At 40.4% G+C, this 18022-nt stretch overlaps 1 protein-coding gene across 2 annotated transcripts; it reads right to left on the reverse strand.

Moving 5' to 3' along the window:
• UCHL5 (ubiquitin C-terminal hydrolase L5) lies at positions 1-16417 on the reverse strand. 2 transcript variants are annotated; one of them, XM_058030707.1, is made up of 11 exons: positions 16236-16417; positions 14857-14920; positions 12643-12748; positions 5412-5537; positions 5266-5327; positions 5058-5188; positions 3739-3802; positions 2589-2691; positions 2061-2174; positions 1792-1890; positions 1-605 (listed from the first exon to the last, which is right to left on the reverse strand). In XM_058030707.1, the coding sequence occupies exons 1-11, from the start codon at positions 16315-16317 to the stop codon at positions 561-563; spliced, it is 996 nt and encodes a 331-aa protein (XP_057886690.1). In that variant the 5' UTR covers positions 16318-16417; the 3' UTR covers positions 1-560. The 2 variants fall into 2 exon arrangements, with proteins under 2 accessions (XP_057886690.1, XP_057886691.1); XM_058030708.1 differs by lacking the exons at positions 14857-14920; positions 16236-16417 and adding an exon at positions 9252-9335 and having other exon boundaries at positions 12643-12702.
• Between the last annotated feature and the right edge of the window lie 1605 nt (positions 16418-18022).

An 18022-nucleotide genomic window follows, 5' to 3' on the forward strand; every position in this document is an offset into this window, starting at 1 on the left:
TTTGCCAAAATAAAAATGGGAATATTTATTATCTTTTCTACCAAAGCAATGCAGTTCTTTTGAGATTATACATTGGTCTTTGCAAATGTTTCTACAGCTAAATTAATACTTTTCCATTTTGTAAAAAAATTAGACACATACTTCATAAAAACAAAGACACAGGCTATGTCACCGAACAACTGGCAGGATTGTAACTGTTAGTAGGGATGAGCAAAGAAAGCTCATGCTTATACTTAAACCTCTGGCATTTGTATCATTATCATGTTCCAGTGGGACAAAATGGGGACATTTTCCTTGCACATTTCTGGGTCCACTTCCCAAGCTTTCAGACAGACTGTTAAATACTGGATGTGACCAGGAGAACCTAAACATTGCTCAGCAGTACTACATGCACAGGATGCAGGGGAAGGAAGAGTCAGACCCATGCAAACAGTACAGGACAAACCATTACAACTGGCAAACGTGCACTGGACAAAAATTGAAGTTTATGAAAAGCTTTATTTGTTGTCATGAAAATAGTATCAGAAGCAAGTAACTGTATGTGTTTTGCAAAGTCATCTTCATTTGGCCTCCTGAGCTTTCTTGGCATTCTGTTTTTCTTTTGCCTAGAAAACAAGGGGAGATGATGTCAAGCTTTGACAAGATGAAGGTCATTCTGGATCTTTGAATGACTACAAATACAGGTTTAAATAAATTATGCAAAAGAAACTGAGATAAGGTAACTTCTCTAGGGGAAAAGCACTATTTTAAAAACATAATTTAAACTTTCATTTTTCATAGCTCTATACAATTTCATTTTACATAGAAAAAACTCTTCCTAATGGAATCATTTTATGTCACAAGAAAACACCACAGTCAGACATACAGATGATCAAAACTGAACTCTGAAATGCACCAAGATCTTAAGTAAGTGGGAAAAACCCTCAAAAAAGCTCCTGTCAAAATATTTGCAGACAGATTCTCATATCAATCATAAATAGTTCAAACTGGTAAGGAACTGGAACTTTCTTCCTTATGAATTTACTTCAACAGATTGGGCAATAAGAGGGGACAACTCAGAAGCAATACTGGCCAACAGTTTTCTGTCAAAACATTAATTAATTCTGAATCAGGCTGCTGCTTGTTACCACTTATTGAAGTGAACAGAACAGCATCTAATTCAGTGATTCAGAATTAAGATCTGTTACCACTAATTCTCTGGTAATTTATTTCTGAGAGCAGCTTGATGGGTATTATCAATGACTTCTGTTAACATGAAACTGGATTAAAACTCCACAAGTCACTCTCTTAAAAACTACAAGCCTGCAAATGTACTTTCCTAAATAAATTCAGCTAAAGAATGTACTCATTAAATAACACACAGCTCTTTTTTCATTATACTAATTCAGAGAGCCTTTCTCAGTGAGTATAAAATCAGGGATCCAGCCTCTGGCACTCAAGCATAAGTGCACACTAGCACAGAGCTGACTACAGTTCAAGTGCCTGACCAGTTTCATAACCTTGCCAAAGTGGCAGACACGCTTATTTATTAAAGTTTTAATACAAACCTTAGCAGTAAATCAATGTTAATGGCCAGCTACCTTAGAAAGGGGAAGCCCAAGGCAGTAAATGAGCACAGGAGCAGGGAAAAGGGAGGGACCAAATTCCCAGCCCTGTGCCATGGCTGCCACGGGAGTGCAGGGAGCCATCCCTGGCCAAAGAACTTGGAAGAATAAATGACATGGGCTCTTTTATTTAAAAGAGAAGGTATGAAGAATTAGAGTAATATACTGTCAGCTAGGAAATACTCACTTTTTCTACTAAGGGTATTAACTGCTGGTGCTCTGCTAGAGTCTTTAACAATTCCATGATGAAAGGCAGGTAGTTATGTTTTCTTCTAATATTTTCAATCTAAAAGTAAATTAAAAGCATGAACAGAATTATTATATAGCTGAACTATCTTCTAGTTCCCATCCAGTTCCTTCACATTAATTGCAAAGCTCCCACATATATATATAAAAAAGCTGACTTGATCTTACAACTGTTCCAGTAATTTCATCAGAAAAGCAAAGACTACATACCTTATATCTTTTTAATTTTTGGTTCTCTTCTTCAATTAACATCTGGTATTTTGCAACTTCTGATTGTATAGAACTTAACATATTACTACTTTGATCTGTATCCATAGGCTCCTCCTTCCACAAAACAAAAATTTAAATTGATGATGTTACTCCATTTTTAAATTTTACTTTTTTAAAAGCAAGTTTTGTCTCAAGGGTATTTCTATCACAGAAAGAAGCAGTTTTGTTTACCATTATAGGTACATACCAGGAATTTCTGCAGTTAGTTACAAGCAGGTACTGGGAAAAAAACAGTTCCAGCTCCACAGCAAATGAGTCAAGGCAGAAGGTCAAAATGACACGGTCAGCAGTGTGCTGAGTGCTCAGCTCCGAGCTGCAGCATCCACACTGTGCTGGACACATCTCTAGCAATCACTCCCTGCTTTTTGTGCTGCTGCTCCATTGGGAGCAAGGAAGGGAAGTGAATAGTAAAGCCAGCACAGACAACTATCAGGGAAATACTTAAGCAATTGAAATTCCATGGCCTACCTCTGCCAGTTGCTGCTGTAGCTCTGCAATCCTCTGCTCATATATCATCTTCCTGTCAGACACAATAGCCATCAGGTTAAACCTTATCTCACCTTCACTGTATCTAAATGAGGAACAGAAAAACAAAACAACAAAGACAACCCGCTTTCAAAATTAGGTACCAACATGACAACTCAAAAGCCCTCTCCTTGATTTCATTTCATGGAAACAAAATTTTATATGGGTTTATTAAATTGTGCTACCGATCCAATCTTGTTACAAAATAAAATCAGACCACAAATTAACTCCATCCAATATGTAACTCCTAATTACCTTCTCTCACAGAAATTTACTATTCCTGTCTGTGGTCACAAAACAAATACATAAACTGTCCAAAAAAGAAAACATGACGCCAGAACTTACAGAAGATGCTTCACACAATAGTTTTTACTTTCTCATTACTATTACATGTTAGAAAATATTGGAGACTTCTCCACACAGTGTGAGAAGTGCATTCAACAATTAGACTAGCAGGCCTTTTGGAGGTTAAGTTCTCCAAAAACAACTTGGTAGTCCTGTTTTGCTTATCAAAAAGTCTTCAAGCAAAAACTTAGAATTGTTTTCTAAAAATGGCATAAAATTAACTTTATTTCTAACAAATTTGCGACTGCACTTTGGAAACAGAGTTAAGAAGTAGCAAATTTTCACAGTATGTTTTTCTGGCTTAAATTTCTAAGATAAGCCATTCCTAAGAAAAACTTCAGATCTCTATATACCAGCTGTGTGGACAGAATGACTGTCTAATAATTTGAAGTGCATAGGCAAATGTTATTCATGGTCATGTCACTCTTAGCTTCCACTCACAAAGATGCACAGCTGTGTTACAGATAACAATCTTCTTTTCCAGAGCACTCGTAGGATCTCTCTTCACTACACACACCTACTTGGATTAATTATGCAGCAGCACAGTGTATTTGAGATTTATCTATCATCACATCTGCCTCATGTTGGGCAACAGGTTCTCAAGTCACACAGTGATATGCATAAAGAAATGATGCCTAAGTGCCATTGCTTAGAAATTCAGCAGCAATCCTTTAACTAAGGAAGTTAAGACAAAGGAATTTTCAAGCATAGGGAAGGTGCTATATTTAAAGGCATCACGACCATTTACTTTTGTATGCGCTTCTCTATGACGGGCCGCACTGCACTTATCCAGTCATCCTGATGGCATGCACCTGGGGGAAACAGGAAAAACAGGAAAAATCCATCATCTTTGCAAAATTTAACAAAGGAAAAAAGTCAGTATCATGGCAAAATTTATTTCAGAGTTGACTCTCATCATTCAGGCTTATGCAGCAACTTCAGAGTATGTAACATGTTTTTCCTTAGCTACTTCAGTCTGAAATTACTTAGTTGAGTTTTCAGGAGGTGGAAGATGTTTTATTAATAGTAATAATTAGATAATGCAGTGACCAAAGCAATGGAACAAAGCTAAATTTTAAGGGCATAAGCAGCTAAAATTTGTTTTGCTGATAACAAGTAATAATGGGGTGGGGAAAGTATGTTACATAGTATTTTTATGACACAAGGGGAATTAGTTGGTATGACAACACTGAAGTAGACAGCAAAAGAAAACACTGTGGACAGGTACAGCTATTTAATGTTAAACTCTTGATTTTGTCTATGTGGATGCAATATAATGTTAAAAGGTCAGGCAGAAAGAAAAACCATAAAAGGATATACGATAGAGAATTTGATTTCAAGTTATATGACAAGATACCCAGAGGTAATTTCCTAAGTTGAAAATGCCTCTTTTGCAATTTCAAGACCTTAAAGTAAATTTAGACTCAATCTTGTGACCACACAAATGATGTTAATGTTCGGTCCAAGGACTGTACAGTCTCTCTGGACAGACTAAAGACAAGATTAAGCAGCAAGCTGTTGCTCAGCCTAAACATAAATGAAATTGTCAACAAATTTGGGAAAACACTGGGAATGAAGTGTGGAACATGTTGTTGACAACGTATCAGACTCTAAAGTACAGACACTTGATAGGCAGTGCAGAGCTTTTCAAGACTCAACAGGGCACACATATCTCAAGAAAGATTACAAAACAGAAGCAGTGTGTAAACACAAGCCACATAGAGGAAAAAAAAGTGTCTGGAGTCAGGTGTAAATATTCTCCTTTTATGTAAACTTCTGTCTTGCAACAAAACTATCAAGGTTTTGGAAGGGATTGCAGGACCTGATCATTTGATTACTAAATGAAAATCAGAGACATGGAGGAAGCAGGGAGGAAATTGTATTTTCAGACCAACAAAATTAAAACAATACAAATGACTGCAAGGAAGTACAAGCCTACAGCACATTCAGGAAACTTTCAAGATATTATTTTAATAAATAATTTGCTCTGAACCTACAACATATGACCAATTTATTGCAAAAAGCCACTGTTAAAATAAAGGATGTTCAGCAAAAATGTAAAATTACCTAAATCAATTGGTCCTTCCCTTAAGCCATCTAGCTCATATAGCCTCCCATTAACAGGAACATAGCTTACAAAGTGAAAGGCATCTTCTTCCTTTGCTGAAGACTTTGCATCAAACTCAAACATCTGTTGTCTGCAAAGAAAATTTAAAAACCCCTGAGATTAAAAAGGATTTGTTCAAATTTTGGCCAGATTTAAAACATATGTTACCTGGCAAAACTGTTGTGAACTTGCCGAATCACTTCTGAGTTGCTCAGTGCCAAACCTTTCATCTGAAAGGAAGTAACAAAACACCTGTAAACCACCAGAAATGTAACACTGTGACACTCAAAATGCAGAAAACACTGGTAACTCACTGCAGCATCAAAGCTTTGGGAAAATTCTTTAAATTCTGACAAGGTCTCTCCTAGATGAATGTCTTGATGAGCACAGTTTAACAGCACACTTACTATGGCTTGAGTTGCACAGGCATTATTTATGACCTAGAAAAAAGCATGGAGAATTTGGTCAGCACTGGTGATAAAAGTGTGTTTGCTTTTGTTGCACACACACTTATGCTGATTCACATGAGAGCTACACCCTAACAGAGACTGGATTTGCTGCCTGGGTAGCTATAGAAAAGCCCCTGCTATGATAAAATCAGCTCTGCATGCTGTCATACACAATTCACTGATAAAACTCATCTTTCACAGCTGTCCTCAGAAACTGCCATTCCACTGCCTCACCATCTCTCTAAAGTCAATAATGAAAGACATAAATCCTTGGATCCCTGTGGAGAAACACACAGTAATATTCAAAGCAAGTTGCCCAAATTGCGTTATCTATGTTCTTAACAAAAAGTCAACTCTCCCAAGAAAAGTCCTTCAAATAATCAGATCTCCTGCTAAGAGTAAGAGGCCAAAAAATTTAATTTGAAGCAATAACACACATTATGGAACTGAAAATTGTTATTAAAAGGTTTTATTGGACAAAAAAAGTCAAGTGTTCTAGGGATAAACTAATAAAAGCATTCCAGGATGTATATATTGTTTAAATGATGGTTAGCTGAATAACATACTTGCCGAATACAGCTATCCTTTTCAAGTTAAAGTTACTAGTTTGACATTTCAGTGTTAAATATTCCACTTGGAGAAAATATAAACGACCCTCTTTGTATAAAAGCCATATCTTTAATGTTGTTCACCAATAACCAAAGTAAAACACCATATTAAAAGAAAGAAGCTGCAAGGATTATTTAATCTGAGATTTAACTAAATGCTCTCTTATCAAATGGTATGAGGCCATAATACAAGACTTTATATTAGCAGTTTTTTCTCAGAGAGCTATAGCTTAGGAATGAGTAATGCATCATTAGTCTTTGAGATTATTTTGCAATTGAAAATGGTACTTAAATCTTTCAGAGAGGATGTGACTTTTGTATAAAAATATGAAAATTAGTTCAGGGCCATGAATGTGAAACCACTTCCAACAAGAAAGGAGGGGAAAAAAAAAGAGAAAACCCAAGCAACGTGTTTCACAATTGAGGCCAGTCCTAACAAAGGAAAACCTACTATGTTAATACTAAAACCATATCATAAATTTATTTTCTATACTTTAGGGTGCTCTCAGTTCAGGTTATGTATATACACAGATGATAAATAATCAAACATCTTAGTTTAAGAAAAATACAATCTAGTTGACTTAAACAGTAATCAAGGGAGTCAGCTACATATACAGAACTGATTACAGCAGCCAAAACAGAAATTAAACCAAGTGCAGGTACACCAGCTAAGGGCTAGAATACACACGTGCAAAATAAGGGACATACAAGGAAAATCCATCAAGGGCACTGAAATGAAGAACCAGCAGCAGAAAAACTCCAGCTCTCAGAGCAGCAGAACGGCACACTTTGAATTACACTGTAACTTAGGAGAAAGAACTAAAGACTGAGATACAGCTAAAGAATGTTGGCAGAGACAGTGGTAAGGTAGTGCTAGGATAAAAGCAGGGAAACCTCAAGTGCATCAGAGTGGGTGAAGCTGATGCAGTGTAATTAGGCTGACAGAGAAGCAGAAGGCACATCACCTGTGCTGCTACAACGGAGGCAGGGTCACTACAGCAAATTGTATTTGGAAATGACAGTTAATACAGGCCATTATAGGAGAGACAGGACTAAATGGCAACTAATTTTGCTGAAAAATTAAAATGGAACAACCAGTTGCTCTTTACAGACAACTCAATAATGGCTTCAAAACAAGAAAAGGAAATTTACTGAGATTTTGTATAGCAGGATACAACAGCTTGAAACACAAAATAAAGTCAGAGGGAAAATTAGACTTTGCAAGGAATTAATGGGCTCATCAAATCAGGCATGTTTTGTATTCCAGCTACATTGTGAAAAAAGTCTGATGAAGTATAGGGACCAAGCTAAACAAAGTCTGACTGCTAGAAAACACGGCAAAAGATGTGGATCTGAGGGGGAACAGCCTCCAGCTATTGAAATGAAAACACATTATAGAAATACATTCTAGCACTTCAGTCAAGTGAGAGGCAGGAGTTAAGGAAAAGGCAGCAACAACAGTCCTGTAGCAGAGGAATAGAAGGAAATGCAGGTGATGTGCATAGAAATCCAGTGTGTCCCTGGGTGTAGATGACACAGGGGAACACCAAGATGGAACAAGGGAATCTCTAGCTAGTGGTGGCTCAAAGGCAGGGTGAGGGGTGCACAGTGAGGATGGGATATCAGGACCAAATGCAGGCAAGTGTGGGATTTATTTGTCACACAGACACAGTGCCATCTGTGCACACAGCCAGTCCAGCACTGCTCCACACAACATGGAGAACCCTTCAGGATACCCATCTCTCACTCCCAGTGTGTCTCTTACTTAGGGTGCCTCAGCATAACAGAAAACATTCTTTGCTTTTAGCTAACATGATAATAGATTCAGGTTGTTCCCAAAAGATTTTTATTTGGACTTGAGGATTAAAAGGATTTTCTATATTTGTTCAGAAATACCAACATTTGCCTGGATATTTCTGTCCAGGAAGCCTTGGTGAGGTATTAGATTGATCAATACTCAATACTTCAACTTAAAGCAGACACTCAGAGTTAAAAGATTGTGTAGGCAAAAGTTCAAGGGGTGTTTTACAATACTTGAAAGAAAACAGTAACATACATACACAGAAATATATCAAGAGAAGATTAACCTATCCCCAGGTGAAGTTCAGCTTAAACCAAGCAACCACTTGATGAGGCTACTCTCTAAGTAAGATGCATGACTTCCTAACCATGCACCTTTCTCTAGGGATCACATCTGACCTTCTGGATCAACTTCAGGCAGAAGCACTTTAAATTCTTGACTCACATCTTCTATCTGATGGATTATGTATTTTGCTTTTCAAAAAAGCTGTGGACAAGCCTGGGCTGCAATTGGTAGTTTAACCAGCAAATTCACTTACAGAACATTCCAACATTACAGAACAGTTGAGTTTTACAGAGCTCAACATGAAAAATTCAGCATGAAGTTCCACCATTTATTCTCGTTTAGAATCCCAATATAATTTTTCTACTTAAATTTTGTTGGAATAAAGATATAATCTTTCTACAGCTATATTCAGTTACTGAATAATAGCTGAAAATATCTTTCTGATTTGTTTCATGTCTTGAAGTTGTACTTCTTGTAAGTTATCTGTTATCCCAAACTTAGCTTTAGCACAGGTCTATCTTAATGTTACCAAATCTGAAAATGTCATTTGAGTTTGAAATCAATTAAGTACTGGAAATATAAAAAAATACATATCCTTCCATTAGTGCCATAAACACAACTAGAGAGCAATGGTTTGTTATTAACAGTATCATTTATGAGATACTCCTTCTGCAGGAATTCCCAATTAATGAAGTTAATGTTCTGTCATGACAATGCAAAATAAAATAAATACATGGCACCTAGAAAGGCAGGATACCAACAGTTCCATACTAAAAGCTGAAGAATTTATTAAACTCAGAAGTAGTTTCAGATCTGCAACAATGTCCAGAGACACTTGTGCAGTGCTCAGCAGAGAATGCAGCTCCTCCAAAGAGTGTGGCAGGGAGCTGAATACATTGAGCAGCTGTAATCATGTATCCATTGTGTGTTAAAACAACAGCAAGGGCCCACTGACGCAACACAGAAATCAGGAAATTCTGAGTTAAGGCTGAAACTGTATCCTTAACTCACCTCATGGTGCCTATGTATCCTAGCTCAAAGGGAATGTAAGATCATCCAGAGTTCTCTGGCCTCAACCAGAGGACCAAACCATACCTAGGCATAACAGGGAGGCCAAATTTAACATGAGTGCACATAAAAGTGACCATTAAAAACACTCCTTTAATATGCATGCATACAAGACAGACTTCAAAATTCAACCCCCCAACACAGGCGTGATATAACTTGGAACAAGATCTAGTTGTCATTTGGAATTCAACTACAACATCACTATGGAAGTGGAAATGAGGAAAATGGGAGCATGCACAAGCTTCTTACCAAAATTGTGTTTCCTAGTGCAATTTTAAAGATGTTTTACTAGACAGTTTGAGAGCTGTAGCCTTTTACCTCTAAATAAAGTTCCCCATACTAAAACAATTTTTAAAATTGAACACATAATAAAGTTATGAACAGAAACAAAATTTCTCTCCTCTACTCAACTCTTGTTGTATATTAACAGTAGCCTTGTCTTGCTCACACAGGATTCAGGAAGACACGTGAAAACATGTCTGCAGTAAAACCAATTGTACCAAATGTCTTCAGATGGGAACATTTAAAAGAAGAAAATGCATGAGAAAAGAGAGGCAAAGACTTGTTGAGATTTTTCAGGCTCCAGTGTCATGACAGTTTTGAAGATACAGATCTACAGATCAATAACCTTAAATGTCATAAAAATTGTCCTAACCAATCTACTCGTTCTAGGATCCCAGCCTACAAATGAACATAGTGTAATTTTACATCATCTCTTTTTTAATGAAGAAAAAGGTCTTCTGCAAAGACCCTCAAAGCACGCACAAAATTTAGCTTAAAACATAAAGAGGAAATAAAAAAGACACATGAACCCAGCTGCACGATGGCTGGGAGGACTTGCTCTGTCACAACACAAATATTCAATACTAATGCTCATCTTGCTTTGTCCTCCTGGGTGACTCAGAAGGATCCAGACTGTGGTTTGAGAAGTGCAGTAACTTCAGCACTACCATAAAGAACCCCCTGTTCTCTCACTTACCAGTTTTGTCCTGTACAGACTTGCTGAACAGACACATCTCACAGTACAGCAGAGACCAGCCCACATACCGTGCACAGAGAACTGCTGGGGGATGAGCTTCACTGGCTCAGAGTTTCACTGCACCCTGCTCTCAGCAGCAGCAAATTATAAAATCTGACACGCTCAAGAAAACACTAAATCCTCAAAACATTGTTTGTCAAGTTGGATCCCTAACCCAGGCTAACTTTCTGCAGTGTGAAAGTCACCAGAGCTAAACTGGTATTAAACAGATTCCTCCAAAATATCCAAAGCAGTTTCTTTCTGTTACTTTTAATAATAATTTCTCTGCACCTATTTCTGGTTGTTCAGTCTCAATAGCTCAGTGCAGGCAAAACTGAACTGAAATGAAACACAAGCACATAGATGTCTTTAAGGAATGTTTTAATTTTGCAAAGCCACTGCACTTGACTGACAGATAATAATTAAAAAGGAAAAACATTCTAATTCTAAACTTTATGCAAATGGCTTTTGAAACACCTATTCCACGCCATCAAGTGGCATAACCAGGCAGTACTATTGTAGGAGTCAACATTTCTAGAAATTGCTTTCCCTGCTAAAACTAAGGGTCACTCCAGCACATTCTCTTCAAAGGCAGCAGGTAAAGGAAAGGGACAATTAAAAAGGAGGTTTCAGCTTAAGAATATATTAAAATATGAGTGTTTCAAAGAAAACTATAAAATAAAGAAGACTTTTCACTGTTAGCCTTTAATTTTGTGGGGCTTGTTATCAAATCTAACATTATCCAAATTTTGTGATGTACATGCTGCAATCTCATCTTAAAGCTCAAGAAAGCTCCTCTTAGCTATTGCATTTAAACACAGTGTCAAGCTTCAAAAAAGGAAGGGGGTGAAAAAGCAAAAGAAGTGGAGCAAGCAGACAAATGCTTAGAAACTGTTCAGCATTCACAAGAACAGCAATTCTAGGACAACATCAGCTACTCACAGGAAACAAGATGAAACCCCTTGAGTGAGGGAAAATTCACCTTCCATTTAAAAAACAACATCCTCCAAAAAAACCCCTCTCTAGATTCCAATCAGAGTAATTTCCTCCCACCATGGAACTACCTTTTGAAAGCTACATCAAGGATTTTCTTTAAGTTCTTTGCCCCATGGCTGTTCTTTGGTTACAGCCCATGGCTACTAACAGTATGTTTGGTTAGACAGAAATCACAACCTAAACCAGTGTCTATGAGAGCTACCAAACTACAATTAGTAAACTGCTACTGATCACTGACTGCATCATAAAAATGTTGGGCAGGGCTTGGCAGGACTCAAGAGCTACAGCAGGGGAAGAATGAAGAGAAGCAGCATTGAAAAAGCTGATCCACAACAGCATGATTATAAAAGGAATGAAACAGAAGTGCAGGTACAGAGTGGCCAGGATGACTATTTGCACTGTGTTCCATATTTCTATACTTTTATCTGGAAGTGTGAATACATTTTTTCATATCTTGAAATTTACATTCAAAATTTGCATTTGTGGTGGGAAATAAGAAAAAACCCAATGAAAAAAATAAAAGCCCCCCCAAAACCCCCACCCTTAACACCCCAACAACTACACCATGTAACAGTCTTCACAGAAATCCTAATAATTTGCCCTTTGATGTCAATGTTTTGTAATAAATACCCATAATAAATACTCCTACTTTCATTCTGATCACTTTCTCTTGCTTTTCTTTCTTGCAAAAAGCACACACAGCAGCCTGTTAACTCTACGACAAAATTTCACTACTACTCTGTATTTAATAAAACACAATGGACTACATCAGCTAAACCAATTTCCCAGTGATTCTAATTTAAATTCACCTTTCTGATTTGAATACTTAAAACTTGCATGCCAAAATGATCTGCAAACCCTTAAAGGAAAGCATTATCCTACATATACTGCCCAAGCTTCAGAGCATTTGAGAAAAGTAAGAAATAAAAACAGGACCAAAATAAATTTCTTCTAATGAGTTGTTGAAAGTGGTTTCAAAAGAAGTAATTTGCTCATCCTGCTGAGAACATTTACCACAAGACACTTCTACTGCACAGAAGACTGAGTTACTTTATGGGTGAGGGCTGACAAATAAATAAGAGCTTTACTCTTCCATAGCTGCAATTTTTGTCAGACTTGACAGATTAAACTGATTTGCTTTGTCAATACACAGCTCCTACTCTCAGAATTTGTTGAAACTACTTTACCTTGCAAAATGTTGATTTCTGTGTACATATTAACAAAAAACCAGCTCCTTTCTTGTTGTTTTTTTTTTTTTTTTATTATTATTAAAAGCTATGTTTCGTTATATAGCTAAAACAATTACTGAATTTCTCATACCTGCTTAGCAAAAAATATTGTATCCAGTCTGGAATCCTGTACAACAGAACCCGCTGGCTCCTCTCCGGGCTGCCACTTGAAGAGAAAAATCAGCCCATGTACTGGCCTGAAAAACAAAATTTATAGTAAAAAGGTCACCAATACTGATGAAAAAATATTAAAATTATCTGTACTGTAGTTTAGCTGCATGCTGGTATGGTAATTCTGTTAATTCTTCCTAAATAACAGGAACGTGCACTATAATTTTCATATGTGCTCTTTTAATTAGACAAAAGACAATTCAAGTTTCTTTCTGTAAATACTAAACAAATAAACAAACAAAAAATCCCAATCTGAATTAGCAATTAGCCACTAATTTTCAAAAGTCAGGACCAGTTTTCCTGGTTACTGCAACTTTTATAGTTGCAGAACTCTCATGTGAATTGGTTAGTGATAAACAGCTATCAAAGCATTTGTCAGTCATACACAAGGACAGGAACAAACATTTTGGTAATCCTTATAGACACAGATGAAATGGCCCAAGAGGAGCTCTCCCAAAACTTCATGCTCTGCGTTAGCTCACCACAAGTAAGAGAAACCCAGTTTTCTCTTCTAGTAAAAATGTGTCTTGCCTTTCAGACTACATGTCCTGAATAGTAAAGAGCTTTTACTACACATTGCACTGTATTTAGTACTTCCAGAACACAAAAATTTATTAATAAAGAAAACAGGTCTTAAAATCTTCAGTTACAGTAAGAAAAAAACTTATTCATCAACTTAAATCTAAGGTCATCACCAAAAAGCAGCCAGAAATGGTTTTGCTACAAAAGACAAACATAGTAGTGCACAAGAAACTTTTTCTAAGCTCTGACCAGAAATCTGAGATGCATTTTTTCAAAGTCTCTCAGTGGAATTCTCTCTTCAGCACCTGTCACACTTGAGACAGCTACAACACACAGGGTATCATCACACAATTTCAGAAAGCTTCAGCCCACAGAGTAACACCCTGTCACTTCAGAAGGCTGCAAGTCTCTGCCCTTCTTGTTCTCCAGCCCAGCCTTTTATCCCCTCCTGTTGATGCCCTGCCCCTGTGTGCCCTCTGTTCCCTTTGGTGGCTGCTCAGTGCCCCTGGGCACTCCATGGCTCATTGCTGTCAGTGCTGCTCACCTGCTGCCACAGCTGCACCCACTGGGGATGAGGCTGGGCCAGCCCCACTCACAATCACCACACACTGTGTGCTTACAGAGCTGCTGTTTAGAAAACAAAGATGCTTCTATATCCTTTCACTCCCAGTGTTCATACATTGTGTAAAATATTGCAGGTGTAAATGGGAAGGGAGGATGGAAGCTGGCCATCCCCCAGGACTAGAAAGACAAACATCTCCAGGATATGCAAAGCTGTCACTTAATGAACAAACAGGTAAATGCTCTGATGGTGCAGACAGCAAATAAACCAATTAATAGGCAACATTTCTGCCATTCAGGTGTTGCTGGTCAAACATCTTCAGTCAAAAATTCTAGAAGTACATCCTCTGTACCAATTCCTGCATCTTTTGAAAGATTAATCCTACAAGTATGGGATATTTGCACAAGATACAAGAGTATGATCCAGGTTAAATGATATTTTCCTCTTAAAATCCTGTACGTAAACATGGATAACAGCATGTTTACACATGGACAAAACATTAAAAGAATTAATGTTGCTTAATGAGGGCAAAATTGTTCCACATGACACCAGTCATTATCAGTTATAAAAAGTCTATTTGCCCTCACATCCACATGGAAGTGGTTCTGCAGGAAAAATGAGTTACAAAGGTATCTAAATACTGGAAAATTATTTAAGACAACAGAGGCAACACCCTGGGATGTGACGAGAGAGGGAGATAAAGCAAGGACCCCAAGGAATAAGGCAAGGAAATTCACCCAAGAATTTGTTAAGAGCTGTAAGGCAAGCTAATGGAAAAATCGTTAGAAATCTACTTCCACATTCTAGCTACCATCAGCATTTCTTTCAAAACCTGATTAAGCTAGATTAAGTACCAAAGCATTAATGAAAAGCAATTTAACTGCCAGGTATTCCATTAAATCAAAATCCTACCCAACTTCTGTTGAAACTGAAGGAAAAAATACAAACACAAAATGCCCCAAACAACAGATCCACCAAAAATACACCTGAGTTTAGTACACATTCTTTCAGGGACTTCAGACAAATGTGAATAAAAACCATGCGCCTTACTTCAATTTTTCAAAGTTCTCTGGCTCCAAGCTCCATATTTCTTCAACTTGTGCTCCTCTACAGCCTGAAATAAGGAAAAAAAACCAGGTTTCTTCAACTAACTCATTTTAAAAAGGACACTGCCATTAAAGAGAGACTTATGAAAGAAAACACAAAGGCATTATGTAATATTTACAATTAGCATATCCAGGCTATGGAAAAGCCTATCTGTGGGCTTTAACAGACCTTGATTAAAAAAACCCAAACAAGACAGGCAGAGAAACTATTTTAGGAATTTCTGAACCTGTGTATGGTGATACTGTCTCTACAAGAGAGTTGCATTTAAAGAAGAAGCAGAGAAGCCTAAATATCTCTGATCACTTCAGGTCCTTTGCTTAAGTGAAAACAACACTGTTTATAACGGCATTATCAGCAAGCCCAAAGCAGAACTTTAAACATCTGCCTCCAGACAAAGACCTATGGTAGTAGACCAAAAATGCTGTATGTTCAAGCAAGACATTTGCATAATACACAGCCCAAAAAGTTCAAATATTTACTACGTGGAAGTTTCCTTTAAATAAAAACGTAAAAGAAGCATGTCTGGAGTTTGTTTCTGAGAAAAAGACACAACAAAGTATGAATTAATGAAATGTGGAATAAAATAATTTTGGTTCTTTGGCTGAGAATAACCTGGCTGCTGTAATAACCATATACTCACCGAAGATTTTAAATGCAATTCAACACAAAATTTAGCATTCTAGAAGGCCAGGCAGCCGCTTACAGGCTACCCAGCCACTGCAAAGTCCCACAGCTCAGCCTAGGCACAGCTCTTTCTCTGAATGTCCTCACTCCTGGGGCTCTGTAATCCGAACACCTTCCCAGGGAAGTTCAGTTTGGACATTCGGAGGAATTTTTTCAAAGGGCTGATGAGACGTTAGAATGGGCTGCCCAGGGAAGTGATGGAGTCACTGCCCCGGAGGTGTTTAAGGAAAGACTGGACATGGCACTCAGTGTCCCGGTCTGGCTCACAAGGTGATGCTGGCTCATAGCTTGGCGCCGATGATCTGAGCAGCCCTTTCTAACCCCAAGGGCGCTATGGCTCCGCGGCAGTCCCTGCCGAGCCGTCCCGCCGCAGAGCAGCAGGTGCCGGCCGAGGGCCGGGCCGGGCCGCACAGGCCGCGCTGGGGCCGGGCTCGGCGGTGCCCGCAGGCGGCCGGGCCGGGCCGGGCACACCACGGGAGCCGCGCTCGCCGCCGGCAGCGATCCAGCCCCTTCCCGGCCCTGCAGCAACCGAGCCCCGCATGCCCTCACTGCCCGGCAGGGACAGCGGGCTCGCACCCAGCGATGTGGGAACAGCCCCGCGGAGCCCCCACCCGTGCCCGGCCCCGCTCGACGCTCACCGAAGCCCTTGATGAGCTCGGTGAAGACGCCCGGGTCGCTCTCCATGAGGCACCACTCGCCGGCGCTGCTGCCCCCGGACATGGCGGCGCTGCCGCCGCTCAGGCTGCGAGGCCGAGCCGCGCCGCTCCCTTCCCAGCAGGACCCGCGCCGGGCACCGCCATGGAGAGGCGGGGCGGCCGCAGGAAGCGGCGAGCGGGACTGGATCCGGGGCAGCTGCGGGCGCGGGCGGCACCGCCCCGGCCGCGGGAGGGCCGCGCCGCGCCTCGGGGACGCGCTCCGGGGCGCCTCGGGGGCGGCCGGCGGCTGCGGGGCCCTCGGGCGGCGCGGCGGGGAGCGGGGCCGGCCCCGAGCATGGCTCCATCCGGGCACCGCGCGGGGGGCGCGGCCCCATCCGGGTCCCGGCGATGCTGTCGGGGCGCGGCGGGCGGGGCTGAAGCGGGAGACGCGGATCCCCGGCGGCCGGAGCGGGACGGCCCTGCCCGCCCCCCGCCCGCCCGCAGCGGCCCGGCCGCCGCTCGGTGTCCCCGGTGCCTCCCCGGCCCATCGCCCCGCGGCCCCCGGCGCTGCGGCACCGCCCGGCCCCGCCCGGGCCGCGGCCTCGCAGGCAAGTGGCGCTCCCCGGGCTGCAGGGGAGCGGGATGCGGGGTCCCTGGGCCGGCCCCGGGGGTGCGGGGGAATGCGGAGAGGCCGGGGGGCAGCTCCGGAGGGCCCCGTGCCGTGAGGGGCCTGCGGGGCGTGCCCGGGCGGGTCTCTGGCTTTACGCGTCCTCCCGTCACGCGTGTTTATCGTCTTTATGGAGAGTGACAGCTGCCATCGCAGCTCGCCGGTATCCGCTTTAGGTGCTTCGATCTCCTAATTCTGCCCTACGTCAGCTAAGCTGCCTTGGCCCCCCAGTCAGTGCGTTTTTTAAAGCACACAGGCTCTTGCAAATTCTGCAGTAGAAATGCGTGGGCTGGTATGTGGTTCCTATAATGGGATGTCTGCCGTGCTGCTGTCCACCGCTCCATCCATGGTTTGGGAGGTGTTCTCCGGGCATCCCGGCTGACATAGAGGTGCTTATTTCCTGAAGTATGAGAACTATGTGGTCAGAGCTGTAGCACAAGGCTGATTTGTTACAACCATGTAACTCAGTGTGATGGTTGTGCTCTCTGCTCAATTAACTAGAAGACATTCCTTATAGTCTGCAGGTTAATGCTTATACAGAATTTAAAGGACAGAGAAGCAGAATTCAGTTTCTCGTAGATTGAAGTATATGTTGTTTTAAAGTATTCAAAGGCAATTTGAGAAGTTCTCTTTAAAATGTTAATGCTTTTTTGGTCATAAAAGACCAGACTGTTTCAAAGTTTAATTCCATGAGATTTTGCTACAAAATGTCATTAGTTGTTAACGTAGCAGTTTAACTTAAGAAATTAAATTAGAACCTGTAGTCCTGTTAAAGCTTTATACTTTACGTGGTTTTTTTATCCATCCGTGAAACTTGTCAGACATTTTATTTCTTAGGAAAGCTAGGACAAGTTGGAAAAGTCACAGAAATGAACAAATGTCAACTTAAAGAACTGAATCATGCTCTGGTACAGCAACATACAAATACTGACTTACTACTCCACATGTATAGACTGTTTCAGAGCAGTCAAAGTCATATTTTACTTATACATTTCTATGGCAGCTGAAATATAGTGGGTTTTCTCTTTCATTAGTAATGGTGAACAGCCATGGAGTTTAATTTAGCAATTTTTGTTATAAAAATCCTAGTCTGGGACTTTTAAGAATTGCTGTTTGCATTCCT

Source organism: Melospiza georgiana, chromosome 9 (assembly GCF_028018845.1).
Source record: "Melospiza georgiana isolate bMelGeo1 chromosome 9, bMelGeo1.pri, whole genome shotgun sequence".
NCBI lineage: Eukaryota > Metazoa > Chordata > Aves > Passeriformes > Passerellidae > Melospiza > Melospiza georgiana.

Excerpts from the sequence above, each read along its gene's own strand:
- UCHL5 (XM_058030707.1), bottom strand. The coding sequence starts at position 16,317 with ATGTCCGGGGGCAGCAGCGCCGGCGAGTGGTGCCTCATGGAGAGCGAC. Across the intron at positions 5,538-12,642 it reads CAATATTTTTTGCTAAGCAG|GTCATAAATAATGCCTGTGC; the intron begins GTATGAGAAATT and ends GCTTTTTTCTAG. Across the intron at positions 5,328-5,411 it reads CCCAAAGCTTTGATGCTGCA|ATGAAAGGTTTGGCACTGAG; the intron begins GTGAGTTACCAG and ends ACTTCCTTTCAG.